Source organism: Caloenas nicobarica, chromosome 1, assembly GCF_036013445.1.
Source record: "Caloenas nicobarica isolate bCalNic1 chromosome 1, bCalNic1.hap1, whole genome shotgun sequence".
In the NCBI taxonomy this organism is placed as follows: Eukaryota; Metazoa; Chordata; class Aves; order Columbiformes; family Columbidae; genus Caloenas; species Caloenas nicobarica.
In genome coordinates, this window is record NC_088245.1 from 20,251,525 (window position 1) to 20,266,839 (window position 15,315).

Below are 15,315 nucleotides of genomic sequence, written 5' to 3' on the forward strand. Positions count from 1 at the left end.
CCATCACTGCTCCCCCTAAAGCTGTGTTTACCGTCAGGACTGACAAAACTATTTGCTTGATCATTTGTGAAATTTATCCAACTCATATCTGTAGTTAATTATTAGAGTCCATCATAGGCAAGTGGACCCAGCTAGTGCAGCTTGCTAGGATACCTACCAGGTGGAGGGCTCGGTAAGGATGACGCTGCATCCCACAGCAAGAAAACAATCAGGTTCTTGAACTAGCACCTCTGTAACAGCTCAGTCATGGAGTAAGAAAATGGGCTCTACAGCAAAATCTCAGGGGCTAAATTCAGGACAAAATTAACAGTTGAGAAAGAAATTTTATTTCAAGCTTCTAAGGGGGTATTACAAACAATAGAGAATAAAAACATTAAAAACTATTTAAAAAGTAATTGTCCCTTTAAAATAAAGATTCAAGCAAGTTTAACAATGAAGTATGCTATTCAATGAAGTTTAAAAAAAAAAGATTTTAAAAGTATTGGTTTTGCTGTATTTGCTAATCCTTTATAAAAAAGCTGGGCATAAATACTTCGTGCATTCATATGCATTATTTGGTGTTTCATATTATATAACTTGGTACAGTATTTAAGATATCACTGCAAAAGAGTTCAAACACAGTGCATTTATAAATAATGGAGTCATTATAAATCACATTGCAAACATACCTTGCCATTTTCATTGTTACAAACTCAGTATCTCAGTGAAGGTAGGAATAAAGTAGCTACAACAATCAATATCTTGACTTTATTTTTTTTCTTTTTAATATAAAAATGCAGTTCTGGAAACCCACCCTCCTTCTTCCCCCTGCCCAAACATAATGCTTTACTTCTTAAAAATAAAAATAAAGTACTAATTCTATATACATCACATGTACCATACAAAAATGTATCCAAAGTTTCTATTGCTACCAAAGTGTTCTAAATTAAAAGTTACATAAATCTCCTCATTGGAAACAAAAGATTACAAGTTACAAAAAAAATCAAATTACACACAAACCATCAAGTTATTTTATACAATTTCCAATACACTTTTCTCCCAAAGCAAGTTGTCTTCTCATGTGCCTGTATAAAAATGCGTATCAATATATTTGTCAATTTTATTTTTCATTATAAAGCAAATTAATACATTTTCTACAATAAATAAAACACAGGGAGGCACACAAACAAAATTAAATCAATGGGAGATAAATGGGATATGGTTTTGAAAGAAATAATGTGCTTGCAGGCTTTAAGCCAGGTTTGTTCAAAACAAAAACAATCTTGTTATTTTGAGCAACAAATGGAGTGTTTTTGGTGATTTGCAAGTGATGTACATAGTATAATTTTTTCTTGATGTCTTTCTCACAAAGTACCCTCCAAAATAATGCAACTGCCTTTCTTAAAATACATATTTGTAATTGTAAATTTACATCAATCTTAAATATGTGGTACTTTGTGCAAAGAGCAACAATTTACACAAACATTCAGAAGTCTTTTTCAGAAGCTACAGACCAAGGAAGAAATGATATAAGCAGCACCATAACGTATATGATTTAGGCAAACATATATTTGATGCCATTTTGATATTACACTTTAAGATCCACTAAACACCTTAAGCTGGAAGATGGTGCTTAGGTAACTTAACCTTAGAAAGAAAGAAAAAAATAAAAAGCATGGAAACAAAAACCAATTCCCTCCCCAGCAAAATTACAAAAGGAATTAAAGAGCTACTTCTAAAATCAGAATAAGTTAAGTGTTGAATATACATTTATGTACAATTATGAACACTATGAACAAGACATTTTAACAGGTTTAGTGGAAAATCCTCCAAACTACAACACGATAAAATCATTAATCGATATGGCAATGGTGATTTAGAAGAATTGCTCAATATTTCAAGTTTGCAGAACTCAGCCACTGAATCAACAATTAAGGGGTTATATCTTCAATACATTCTTTTAGACAAAGAGGTTCATATTAGTAGAGTTCAAGTCTGTGTGGTGGTTTTCATGCCTTGGTAGAATCTGTTAGTCAATGTCACTGAAGTCACTGACTGGTTCTCCATGGACTCGACTCAGGTGATTCATAGCGCGATCAAAAGCAATTCTTACTGCTTTTCGTATGCTCGAGTTACGTCCTTCCATCATCTTTAACTTGTCTATGGTCTCGTCTATCCCAAGGGGAACCATTTTGGATTTGGGAAGCCACTGCCTGTATGAAACAGGAAAAATATGTATGGTAAATATAGAATAAATTCAAAAAGTTTGTCCAGAAATGTCGGAGCCGCTATACTGTGTTTCTCATATAGTAGATCAGCTTTACTATCTTAAATAAAGTGATAAAATTCCTTTTAAGATAGTGCTTACTTGCCTTAAATATTTTAAAACCACAAAATATTAAGAAAGTCTCTTCCACAAAACTAAGAATACATTTCAATTCAATTATACTTATTTAATAACTGATATTAAGTATCGACTGAAAAAAAGAGAATGAAATACTGATACAGTTTAGTTTAAGAACAGGCAGCAGCAACTAACAACGAATGTGACTCAAGATTCACCTGACACAGTATTGTTTCTCTTCAGTCTTTTATTTCCATTATTACAAGGAACTTGTAGATGATTAATTTTTGCCTTACATTTAAGGCATCTCAGTTTTGTCCTTATGGAGAAAGCTGAACTGTCAAGGAAGTTCTGCTTAGTATGCTTTTACCCTGCAGTATGAAATCCCTCTAACTCAATATTCAGAGTACTTTTCCATTTTAAGCCCCATGAATCTCATTATAACCTGGGCATAGAAGAGTGATAACTAAAGAAACTCTATGCTCCATTCTTCTAGTTAAAGGGAAAGAATTCTAAGTATTTAATTAAAAGTGTAACCTACATTTACTTCATTTCCATAAATCTTTTTATCTTAATCCTGTTTGCTTAAGTTACAAATGCTAAGGAAAACAAAAATCAGGTAAACTAATGAATATCTACTGAAGTACGTTACTGTAGTCCCAATCCTACAAACAACAGAAGCCATGCTTCAGTTTGGAAGACCACTTAGAGCCAAACCAACTGCAAATCAGACAGAAAAGTCTGATATAAAACAATTTATTCCAAGATTTTTTTTTCAACTGAATAAAACTGCCTCTTGAAATACTGTTTTTTATTAAAGCACTCTAAACTACAACCCTATTGTACTAAGCACATACATAGAAACCAAAAAAATTTAAAGAGTCAGTACAAGGATACAGACAGAACAGTAAAGAACAGCAACATCACCATGAGAAGCAGCAGTCTAAGCATTATCAGTTTTAATACAAATCAGAGGGAAGTTTTAAGAACATATTTTTAACAGAAAGTTTGCCAAGTCCTCCAGATGCAAGTGGTGAAGGAGAAGAAACAAAGACGGCTATCTGAAAAGGTAGTTGCTGGTATCACAGACTGAAGATGAAATACACCCTGCAAGTGAATGAAAATCACAGACATGGATTCAGGAGTAAAAGAGGCAAAAAGTGCGTTACAATGGTGGGTGCCAAAAGAATCAGGATAAAAGAGCCATCACCAAAAAAAGCTGGGGGGTGGGGGTGGAGGTTAGAAGGGGAAAGGGAAGGAAAGTATTTAGTTTTTCCTGTCCATCTATGCAGAGTATCCGTTACAGATAGCTTTGCATACTATTTGCAAGATTTAGGGTCACCTGCATATGATTACAAATCCAAAATGTTTAAGCTGCAGAGGACTCCCAAGAAAGATCAAGCAGCAGTCATGGTAATTATTTCAAGCAGCAGTCATGGTAATTATTAAGAAAGTGGCTAGGGAGAGCATGCATTATACTCGTGATACCAATAAGAGAAAGGAAAAACGGAATACTGAATATGTTTAAATTTGGATGTTCTCCATGAACAAAGGCAGAAGAACACAGGATATCATGGAATCCTCTGCAACTGAACAAAGATGATCATGAAGAAGTACCAATTAATTAAGAAAAGAACTGAAGAACAGAGAGCAAGCCAAAGAATTGTGATCATGCCAAAAGATCTATGGTGACAGAAAAGCAAACACCAGTTCTAAGTCTCAGGCAAGAAGTTATTTAGGTGATAGTGTACTGGGACAGAGAGAGTCCAGAATGGCAGCATTTCTGGACACCACATATAGTAAGCTGAAGAGGAAAATGATATCTGAAAGTGAAGCAAATTCAGGAGTAAAACTGAGGTATAAAAAGATTTAAAGCTAGCATGACCTGTGTGGAAACCTGGAGAGGGATTGAGAACAACACAGAACAATATAGAATATGATGAAGGGAAGAAAAAGGAATAGATGAAAAACTTCTGTATCTGGCAAAAAATATCCCAACAAAACAATAATACACACACACACAAAGTGATAGTGGAAGGAGAAAATACTGTTTCAATATGTGATTATCCCTTCAGGTTCCACACGGCATATTGCCAATACCGAAAGAAATGGAAAAAGAAAGGTTTCACAAAAAAATGTAGAAAGGGCTAAGAACTTCAAATGAGAGTGTTAACAAAGTATTTAACTAGAGAGGTTAAAAATTGAAAGAAAATGCACTTGAGGAGACTGGGGGGAAAAAAAGGTGTTGGGTGTTGCCATTTGCAAGGCAAGGCTGATATAGATAAATTATACAGATTATTATCTTTTAAAAAAAAAATCTGTTTAGCCAAAGAGGCAATTTATTAGATCAATAAATGAAACGAGCTTGTAAATCAAACCAAAAGATTATTTAATGACATATTATTTTCTTCCAAACTAACCGAAGAAAGGTATATTTCAGTGATGATATGACTTGGTCCAAGAATAGACTCAAACATTAAATGTTACAGTTGATACTTCCATATGAAATATATACAAAGGAAGATAATGTTTCCATTTTCTTTTAGACTAAATGTACAGATTTTTAAAATTTTAAGTAACTGCATCAAACAATACATTTCAATAACATACCAACTTCTTTTATTGTCAAAAAATAGTACTAGGAATAGTTTCTCATCTGATTTGGTCTGCATTTGTTCTCCAATTTTCAGTACATCCAGAGGTGGCACTGGTATAGTAACACCATTGTGATGGCCAGCAACACGAGGCATCTTAGGGTCAATAATCTGTAAAAAAGAAGAAAGGACAGTTCCTAATTTTTTTACAATGACATAATTTATTTTAAGGAGGCATTACAAATAAAGTAATAGGAAAATAATCACACACTAAACACTCACTGCGTATAAAGTGGTTTTGTGTTACACACATAACTTCTTGACATAAGCGGAATAGGCACAGTGGAGGCACAGCAGTAGATTCAACTCAAAAAAATCTCTCTAGAGCATTTTTGACCCATATCAGTTCTTCTTAAAGTCACATCGAAATTTCACTTAGTGCAATTTTGCAGACTGACAAGCAGGTTTCAGAAAGAGAAAGTTCAACTAGTGTTTCTAAAAGCAATAACTGGCCTCAAATTTTGGTTTGATTTTCAGATACCTTAAAGAAACAACCTATGTTAAGGTAAAAATATTTGTTTCTGCAAAATATGAGCCTCACACACAAAATCTGGAGGAAAAAACCCTCTAAACAAGCAAAAAACATAACAGAAAAAAAGAAAGCAGAAGCCACTTTCAAATATCTTGCATATCCAATTTAAAGACTCAGTTTTCAGCAAAACATGCAGTTACAATCACAAATTCTTTCTAAAATAAGGTTTGCGAAGGGGGAAAGTTTCGTTTAATGCTAACATTAAACTAATCAGGGTGATGTAAAAACTCCTTTGTAAGAGCATTATCAAGTGCTCAGCTTCCACCAAAGAGGGGTTATGTTACTCCATGCCTGTTTCACCCATCTCCTACCCTACAAACTCTTAGTGCTTTTCTAGCAGCCACACTGGCACCAATCTTAAACCACAGTAAACTGACTATGGGAACTAAATCAACAGAAAATTAACACTGTGGGGAGTTTGTAGAAATCAGGAGAACTTCCTTCTCTTAACTGAGGTTTAAGTCCTCAATCAACTCTCCTCAGGCACTCAGAGAAACACAAGCGCTGACATAACGGAGCGGGCAGAAAATGAGCCTTTTGGTCACGATCACCTTAAATCTAACACTAAAGTTCTAACACCACTCAAGAGACAATCAATCACATTTTCAGCATCTGACCCAAAGTGTTCAAGTCACCCACTGAACATACTTAAACTCAAGTGTTCTGAATCTCACCTCCACAGGTTTTAACCTGACTCCGTATGATCACATTTCCTGATGTCCCCAGCACACATATATTAAAAGTCATGATTGTCCAGTCTATTATATAAAACAAGCCATAGTGTATGAAATGCTTCTATAAGCCCAAATGCCTGAAGCCAAACACTTTATCGACAACATTTTCTCTGCAAGCTTTAAGTAGAACTGTGTGTATTTCTCCTAAAATAACACGGGTGCAACAGCTTTATGTTCCCAGTACATCGTTCACAACTGCATACATTAATTCATTTCGAGTCTACCAAGATTTTTGTTTCTTTAATGAACTGCAGAATCAGAGTATTTTTACACTCATTTTGCAGAAGATATCTTACAGTTCTAACACTAAGATGTTGTCTAACCAATGCTTAACTAGTTGATCCTTTAAACAGAAATACATACTGTGAAAACAAGGACTACTGAGACAGGTGTGCTGGTTTTGGTTTGGATAGGTAATTTTCTTCACAGTAGCTAGTATGGGGCTGTGTTTTGGATTTGTGCTGAAAATTGTGTTAATAACACAGCGATGTTTTAGTTACTGCTAAGCAGTGCTCACACAGAGTCAAGGCCTTTTCTTCTTCTCACCCCACCCCACCAGTGAGTGGGCTGGGAGTGCACAAAGAGCTGGGAGGGGACACAGGCAGGACTGCTGACCCCAACTGACCAAAGGGATATTCCATACCATCTGACATCATGCTCAGCATATACAGCTGAGGATGAAGGAACCGGGAGATGTTTGGAGTGATGGTGTTTGTCTTTACCAAGTTTCCGTTACATGTGATGGAGCCCTGCTGTCCTGGAGATGGCTGAACACCTGCCTGCCCATAGGGAGTTGTGAATGAATTCCTTGCTCTGCTTCGCTTGTGTGTGCAGCTTTTGATTTACCTATTAAACTGTATTTATCTCAACACATGAGTTTTCTCACTTCTACCCTTCTGATTTTCTTCCCCACCCCACTGGGGTGAGTGAGTGAGCAGCTGGGTGGTGCTCAGTTGCCAGCTGGCATTAAACCATGACAACTGGTATTACACATCTCAAAAGATGGGCAGGGTAGTAGAGATTATTGACTCAACAAGTGATACTGCAATAATTTTAAAAACTGGATGCATGGAGTAAAGAGGACAGAATAAGCCACCTTTATTCAACCTGAATGGGAATTTATCAATTACTTCAAGTTCACACACTGATATTTTCAGACCAGAAACAGTGTCACTAGCATACTGATGGGAAGCTGTGTACTTACCAGAGCTGGATAAGAAGGATATCCACTGCATTTGGCCCATACCACTTTTAGAGGCTCAAGAACAGATGTTGCAGCATCAGTTGAAATCCACATGCTGCTGTGCCCAACTTCTAAAAAAATAATGATTAAATATAAAATTAAAATGTTAAAGCATGAAATCTCAGACAAATCTTCCACAGTTCTTTGTTTTCTCATCAATATCTCATGATCATTAGAATCCATGTAGCAAACCAACTTTTCATGCAGGTATCGATAAAAAGCAGGTAAGGTTCGTAACAGCTCTTTAAATGATACTAGTACTTATTTAATCCAAGCCTACAAATAAAGAACAAGTTTTTAGACACTTCTAGAAACAGCATATCTTCAAACACCTTAATTCTCAGAATGCAAGTGTTTGCCAAATTCCAATAATCCTTCCCCTTTGAAAAAGCTCAAAACAAAACATAAAATCATGGTACTACAAATAACCAGTTTCTTTTGAAACTACGTCAACAATTCTGGCAAAGAAGTGATGGGATTGAAGATGCAACTTCACATAGCGTTGATGGATCATTCTTTAGCACAAATGATAAATGGAGACTTTCCTTTTACTATGTAACTCCTGACTGGACAAAGTGTTCTCTCTTCTGTCAAGGTTACCTGTTCAAATTAAGAACACGCAGAGGGTAAAGCTATTTTGAGTGAAAAGCAGCAAAACGTTCCCCTGCAACTTGCCCCCTGGTCACTCTTCCTCATCAGTCTGATGTGAATGAAGGGAAAGGCACCATCTAGCCACTGCTGGAAAAAACACCATCTAAGATTTACTGAGAGAGAAAAAAAAAAATCTGACAAGACGGTGAATCAACTGACTAGACAAAGATGGGGACAAAATGCATGAGAGAGCCTGGGAACAGGAGAACTAGATAAGAATCTTGGATCAGGGAACAAGGAATAGCCAAGCAAAAGGATCGGGCAAGGTTCAGGAGGGACAGGCAGAAGAACACATTGCTACTTCGGCACAACAACTTCCTGACCCTATAAAGGAACCCAGTCCTACAAACCTCAGCACATCTCTGCACACAGCAGCTATTAATGAAAACCACTCATAGCACATGTGTATGGATCTTCCAGTACTCTTGCACACCAAGGACAAGCTATTACATACAGATAACTCTCTTCGAAAACCAAGAAAACCCAGTTAAGCCTACAAGTCCAAGCCCCAAAGGTCAGACGGAATTCTGAGTCACTTTTGAAACTTTATTTCCTCCTCTGTATTTGTATCTCAATATAACCTTTATATTTCAACATAGAACATATTTTTCCATAGTAGTCTTGACTTGTCTAATACACTGAGTAGACCTGGTTCTAAAGCATACCTCAGTCTCACAAGTCTCAGTATTACAGAAAACAGCACACTTGGCTTTGTGATTGCAGCTGCACTCCTGTAACATTGTCTGCATTTGAACTAATGTATTTCACTGTGCGTACATCGCAATGACTACAGCCATTAACCAAGGCAAAACTGCACCCCGTCATTAATTGCAGTATTACAACAAATCATATCATATCATAGGTTCTGACACAGCATCTTGTAAATAGAAACAAGGTATTCCTGGGACCTAAAGACAGCATAACTGTAAGCACTGTGTTTCCAAAGCGTATCTGCTCTGTCAAACAGAACTGTTTGAGACATTTTGCCAAGAATGAACAACCCTTTATCCAAGTTTCTTTGCAAAATCTGGGACTTTACTAATCAAAGTAAATCACTGTAGAAGTCCAGTTCTGAAAAAACAGGTACAGGAATTCTTCAAGTTGAAAGTGTTAAATATAAGACTACCCAGGACCGAGTAAGAAAAGCCAACAGAAAAGGTTAATTCCTGTATAGGAGGTTACTATACAGATAATACAGTTAACCTGAGAGTGATGAAGCAGTAGCTGAAAACAGATTAGCTGCAAGAAAGAAAAAATTGATCATATGGGAAGGAAAGACAGACTAAGGCAAACAAAAGAGTCAGATAAAAGCGCTAGAAAGACATGAAAGAGTTCTGGACAAGGAACACCCAGTGTGAAAGGAAGAAGGGTTGTAAGATCAGAAACTCAAGACAGGCCTGCTAGACACCTGAAAGTCAATGACCAGCTTCAGCATGGGACGCGGGAGCACTGCACCACACAAACCCAGTTCTACTTATGGAAGAGACAACTTACCTACATCTTGTAATGCAATTAAAATATGGAAAGAGGTGGAAAACTTATCACCAGAACACAGTTATTTCCCTAAAATCTGGTAACTTACTATCCTCTACATTCCTAGAAATTTCCACTTCTTTCCAATTTCATTTTTCTCCTGAATCAAAGACGACCCATGTCTCACCCATGTGTCAACATGTTTATGCAAAACAGTATATAAGGAATAAACCCTAAATCAAAAAGCCCAACAAAGAAAAATATTGACAGAACCACAAATAGTACTTCAGACCAAGTTCTGCTTGTATTACTAGAGTTGACTGATCATTTTAAATACCACTTATTAATCAAAAAAACCGAAATCAGATCCTATTCTCTTCAAAGTCTTGAGTCAAAAGCAGAAACGAGTAGTTTCTGCAATGCTATCAACACTGCTTTCAAAATGCTTAATGTATTTCAGCGGCAAAAATAAGAATGCTAGAATCTGTCAAATAAAAGGACAAAATTATAGTTATACAATATTATTAAGAACACAATTATTTATAGTTACCAGCTGCAATTCTTGCTGCTTTGGCATAGTTTCCATTTTCAATGCATGATATCAATTCACTTCGGTCTTCCAGTGTGTGTCTTCGTATAAGTGCAGGCTTACCTTTACCACATTTTGGTAGGCTGAAACTATGAAAGTATTAATATTAAAACCATGACTTAATAATTACCATTGTTGACTATAAATCAAGACTTTGAAAAATAATTTAAAATTCATCAGTACACAGTAAAATCAGAGCAGCAAGTTTTAACAGATTTTATGTAACAAACACAAAACAACAAGATAAAAGCCAAAAATCCAGATTCTTTTCATGCACAGATATGCCTGGTTATCAGCAAAAGACACACAGTATGCAACTGCAGCTCAACTGCTGTACAGGTCATGTCTATACAAAAAATGAGAAATCTGTTCTCTGCACACTGGAGTTTTCTTTAAGAGAACATAGAATCTGAAGAGCAATTATTCTAGATCAAATTGTCAATATATCACATTTACAAGAGATGCAATATTAAAGTCTCTTTATTTCTGAAAGCCTGTTTAACTTGAGCGCATTAACATCCTTCCCTTAAACAGTTAAATACCAATCTTGAACACATGTATAAAGCTGACTTTTTTCCCTCTAACAGATTTACCCTATACTTCTATATGACCCATCCTCATAGCCCAGGACTGAAGACAGCTACCTCGTACCAGAGATCAGTGTACTTTTGGAAGATGTGCACCATTGGTGATGGAGAGATATTTATCAATGGTGGCAGAGGTGACCATTCTGACAGTCCTATGGTTAACAACAGACTTCACAAAGGGAAGGTGAATAGTTGGTGTTGTACACCATTGTACTGCCATCACTGCAGTAATCAGCCAGCAGTCCAAATCACAGACTGCTAATCTACAGTTCCACAGCTACTGAATTTACCCTCCCTGTGTACAAGATTCTGCTTTGGAAATGGCTCTTCTCCTCCCCTCATCAAAATAAACACATCCATTTTTAGTGTTCACGATTAGGAAGCTAGCTAAAACAACATACTATATGCACAATAATGTATACGTATCTATACAGAAAAGAGAAGCATAGCCAAGTATTCTTTTTTCTAAAATTTATGCAATCCTCCGATATGGGTCACAAGCAGTATAGAAAACTGATATATTCAGTCTCAAATTTACATGTCAGATTTACAGTTTTACCTTGAGTTACACAAAAGACTGTTACTAGACGAAATGCTAGATTCTGATGCACAGCGGCGACGAGGTTCAACTTTTCTTCCTGGCGTATCATCTAATGCTCTGTCTTTACTTTCATCTCCAAAACCATTTGACAGACCTACAGCATAACACAAAAATAAACTGCATCAAACTGGAAACCACATCGTTTTCATTAACACCTTTTTGTATTCACACATTGTATCATTATTGTTCTGCACTTCAGTATTTTGATGTGACGAAAAGGAAAGAACATGAACATTAAGAAAATATTCCATTTCAAAACACAGTATTATAAACAGGAGGTTCCTGTAGTCCATATTTTAAAGACAGCATGGAAATTTAGGTAACATAAAAAATCATGAAAATTATAACATGGGAAATGCCAAATGAAATATCAAATCGGTCTTTGTAGGTAATGCTTCCAGCTATTAAGACAGGCTGCAGAAGTTGAGTAGAAAAAAAATAAGGAAAAAAAAAGTTACGAACCAGGCAGATTTACCAACTCAACACAAGACCCATTCAAATACAGTGTTACAACTGTAAGCCAATAAATTCTGAAAATCCCTTTCCCTCACTGGAAGTAAAGAGGGGTAGGGATTCCCTTCTGATGCTCTCTAGTTCTTCCTGAAAGTCTTTCCATTTTAGGAAGTTCAGACTGACATTATCCTGCCTGTTTTTGGTGAACAATCATAATACGCATGTTACTGTTTTGACTGTGCTTCCCTCGCACAAGTTTATACATGTCCGAGGATATTGTATTTTAATTTAATAATTGTAATGAATACTTAAAAGGCTTTTATATACAAGCTACTGATTCTATGGGCTACTACCAATCCTGCTCTGGGTTTGCTAATTCACAAACAGCATAGTTATTATTAAGCCATTTCCATAATTGACTAAAGAGACAAATTAAGAGGTTTAAGACAGCATCCTGAAGACTTTCCCAAGGAGAGCAGAGAGAAATCAGAACTAAAAAAGAAAGACTCCAACAGAGACTCAAGACTATCAACAGAAGTGAACTGGCTAAAGACAATGGTACTAGTCTGCAATCAACTACTGTGAGCTGTAGACTGCAAAGAGAACAAAATTTTAACACAAATTCAACTCTGAGCACACTTATTTCCTTACAAGAAAGTGAAGTTTTTACTTATGGCATATGACCAGCATGCTCCTCATAACGCGAAAAAGAGCTGCCCATTCCAGCCATCCTGTTATCAAGAGTCTTAAAAGTCATGAGTTTGTTCACTCAGCCATAGTCAAATAAGCTTATGTAATTTCACCTGCCTCTCCATAGAGCATTAGACTATAAGACAATTACAGCAGAACTCCCTTTTATAAACTCTAATTCTTCCAGTCTGTTTGCTATGAAACCTCTCTGAGGAAGGCTGACAACTAAGGAACTTGAGCTCTGCAAGTTACTTTGTATGACCCAGTTGTATCTCAAGGCATTTCCACACAGTGATTTAAGAGATTTCCCCCTCCACACCCAGGAGACCTTCCATTTAGGCTATAAACACAATTTTAGACTTTTAAGAGAAAAAGGAGGATTTATTCAACGGTTTGAAAGATTTACATATAAGCATTCTCTTTCATTTAGTTGGCAGTGTAGAACATTTATTTAAGAATGGCTGTTTTGTAACTCCTATATTTGCCTTTGATTTCATAGACAAGAAGAAAATGATAAAGGAAGCATTGTTTGTGTGTTCAAGCACCAGGCTACATGCTATTGATTAATCTTGTTCTCATTCTCAGCAAGTCAGTACAAATAGCAGGAGATTAAGAAATACTTCAGTCCTAGACTATGCTGAAAGACCTGTCAAAACAGAGTATGCTTTATGAGAAAGCTTAAATTCCCCTATAAACTATCACAGCACACTTCACATAGCATCTGAAATGAAAAGATGAAAAAGCATTGTGCAAAGATAAAAAGATCTCTTAGGTCTCTGCAAATAATGTATTTTTTATTCTTAGATATCCTGTCAGATCTATTTTTCAAGTGAAATATAAGAACCGTTTTTGTTTTCATCTTGCCACAAGCCAGAGACGCATTACTCAAGTTATCATTCAGGCATCTAGCTAATATAAATCAGCTATCAGCAGACACAAGTTACATCACAGATAAAATTTTAAATTTAAAGACACATAAAGTAATTATTGCTACCAGAACCAGAGTCCAGTTCAGGTTCCCAGTGGACTGAGAAAGTAGAAGGAAATGTCTGTTTATTCTTATAAGAGTATGTATAAAATGTTTAACCATATGTATGCCAAATATGACTTGGCTACATATCTCTACGTACACCGGTTCTGTATGCATATGTATATCCAGGACAAAAAAAAAATTATGGAGTAGCTTCACATTTTAATTGCTTCCATGAGTTTGACTGTGCTGCCACTGAAATGGACATTTTGGTGCACTCAGTCCCTTGCAATGGTTTCTTCTCATTGCCATTGTATCAGTACCAAGAAATATATGGTCATGGTTTAACACACTGGACACAGCAACCATGAGATTCCCTGATTGCTGATGCTGAGAAACAAGGGATGCAACAGAAACATGCAACTACAGCGATGGAGACAGCTCTCTGCAGCGGTAGTCCAGTTTTAACATAACCTACGAGTTTATGATTAATTCAATTCAACAGCATAGGTTTTTAAGATTACGGTAAGCAGAGTTTTTTCAATCATCTGTGGAATGTTTACTAGCAGGGGAAAAAATCTGACAAATCAGGAATACTGAAGTGCCAAAGAATGCAGAGCTTCTCAAACATATTTCTCTCTTGCTTGTGGAAGTACAAAAAACAAAGAACATGCAGGCTATTCAGTAGGAGTAATTTTCCTGAATTATCAAGCCCTGAATGACATGAGCTTACGCAAGGCATGAGACTCAAGGCTGTACAGACCACTTTTCAGAAATTATAAGGAATAGGCATTATTTTAAGAAAGGAGGACCTCAATGCATATTTTAAACAAAACATGCTCATATCTAGTCACAGATGCAGCAGTTCCCAAGTCACCTTATAACTTGCCAGAAAAATCCAGGCAATAAAATGTACGTACTTTGTGGTATCACTGATGTGCAAAGAATAAAAAGATATACTACATTTATATGCTATAACTGGGAATTCGGGTTTTTTTTAGATCGTTACAAAGCTCTTTTTCCCCATGAATCAAGAAACAGCCAATCTCCTGTAGCTACTAGAACAACTGAGATTAAAGAAGAACCCCATTTGCTTTAAGGAATGTGCATTTTATTGGTTGAAAAGGTATTACTAAGAAGGTCAAATAAAGAAAAACCATAGGAGAAGTAACTCACCCTGCTTTTACAGATTAGTAGCCTGAGTAAGCTTGCAACAAACCTCTATGAGCCACTTATATATGCCAAAAGGTCATGGTTTTGTTAGATCAAATGAGCTTTCTCTGCAGTCATGGAGTGAAACTCTATTGGGTCAGGTACTTAACATACACGAATCTCCTTGTCACCAACACCCTTGATTTAGAACAACACTGCTCAAAAAAAATACCAAATATCAAACTAAAAGCTTTAATTAGTGGATGATTTTATCTTCCACTCTTAAGTTTCTTCAAAAGAGCAACAACTGTGAAGTAAGATTAAAAAAAAAAAAAGACAAAGATGATCAGCTTGATACTTTTTCACAGGTTTCTCACTGCCCTGGAAATTGTATTTATCAGGGAAGGTTTTGAGTTTTTCTCAACAGTAGCAGTTTGTTCTTAAACTGCAATTAAAACTTTCACTGTGTACCTACATCAAGCAAGTTAGAACCTTGTTACCCACACCAAATAAATGGAAGTAGGAAAAGGTAACTGAAGAAAAACAGCAACGTTTGGAAAAAATGACAGAGGAACAAAACTCAGCGTAGTCCAAGGAGCATCATGCTCCATGAATGTACAAAAAAGGCTGCCAAAGAATTGTGCATTTCAGACTGTAATCACA

At 36.2% G+C, this 15,315-nt stretch overlaps 1 protein-coding gene across 4 annotated transcripts in view; it reads right to left on the reverse strand.

The window, feature by feature from the left end:
• Window positions 1–440: 440 nt before the first annotated feature.
• Window positions 441–15,315, reverse strand: part of BRD1 (bromodomain containing 1) — a 62,189-nt gene continuing 47,314 nt past the window's right edge. For all 4 annotated transcript variants that reach the window (XM_065636945.1, XM_065636926.1, XM_065636936.1 and 1 more), the window contains 5 exons: window positions 11,346–11,481; window positions 10,161–10,288; window positions 7,448–7,557; window positions 4,934–5,088; window positions 441–2,192 (listed from right to left, as the gene is read on the reverse strand). In XM_065636945.1, the coding sequence (XP_065493017.1) occupies window positions 2,009–2,192; window positions 4,934–5,088; window positions 7,448–7,557; window positions 10,161–10,288; window positions 11,346–11,481 (713 nt within the window). In that variant the 3' untranslated portion in view covers window positions 441–2,008. The remainder of the gene's footprint in view (window positions 2,193–4,933; window positions 5,089–7,447; window positions 7,558–10,160; window positions 10,289–11,345; window positions 11,482–15,315) is intronic.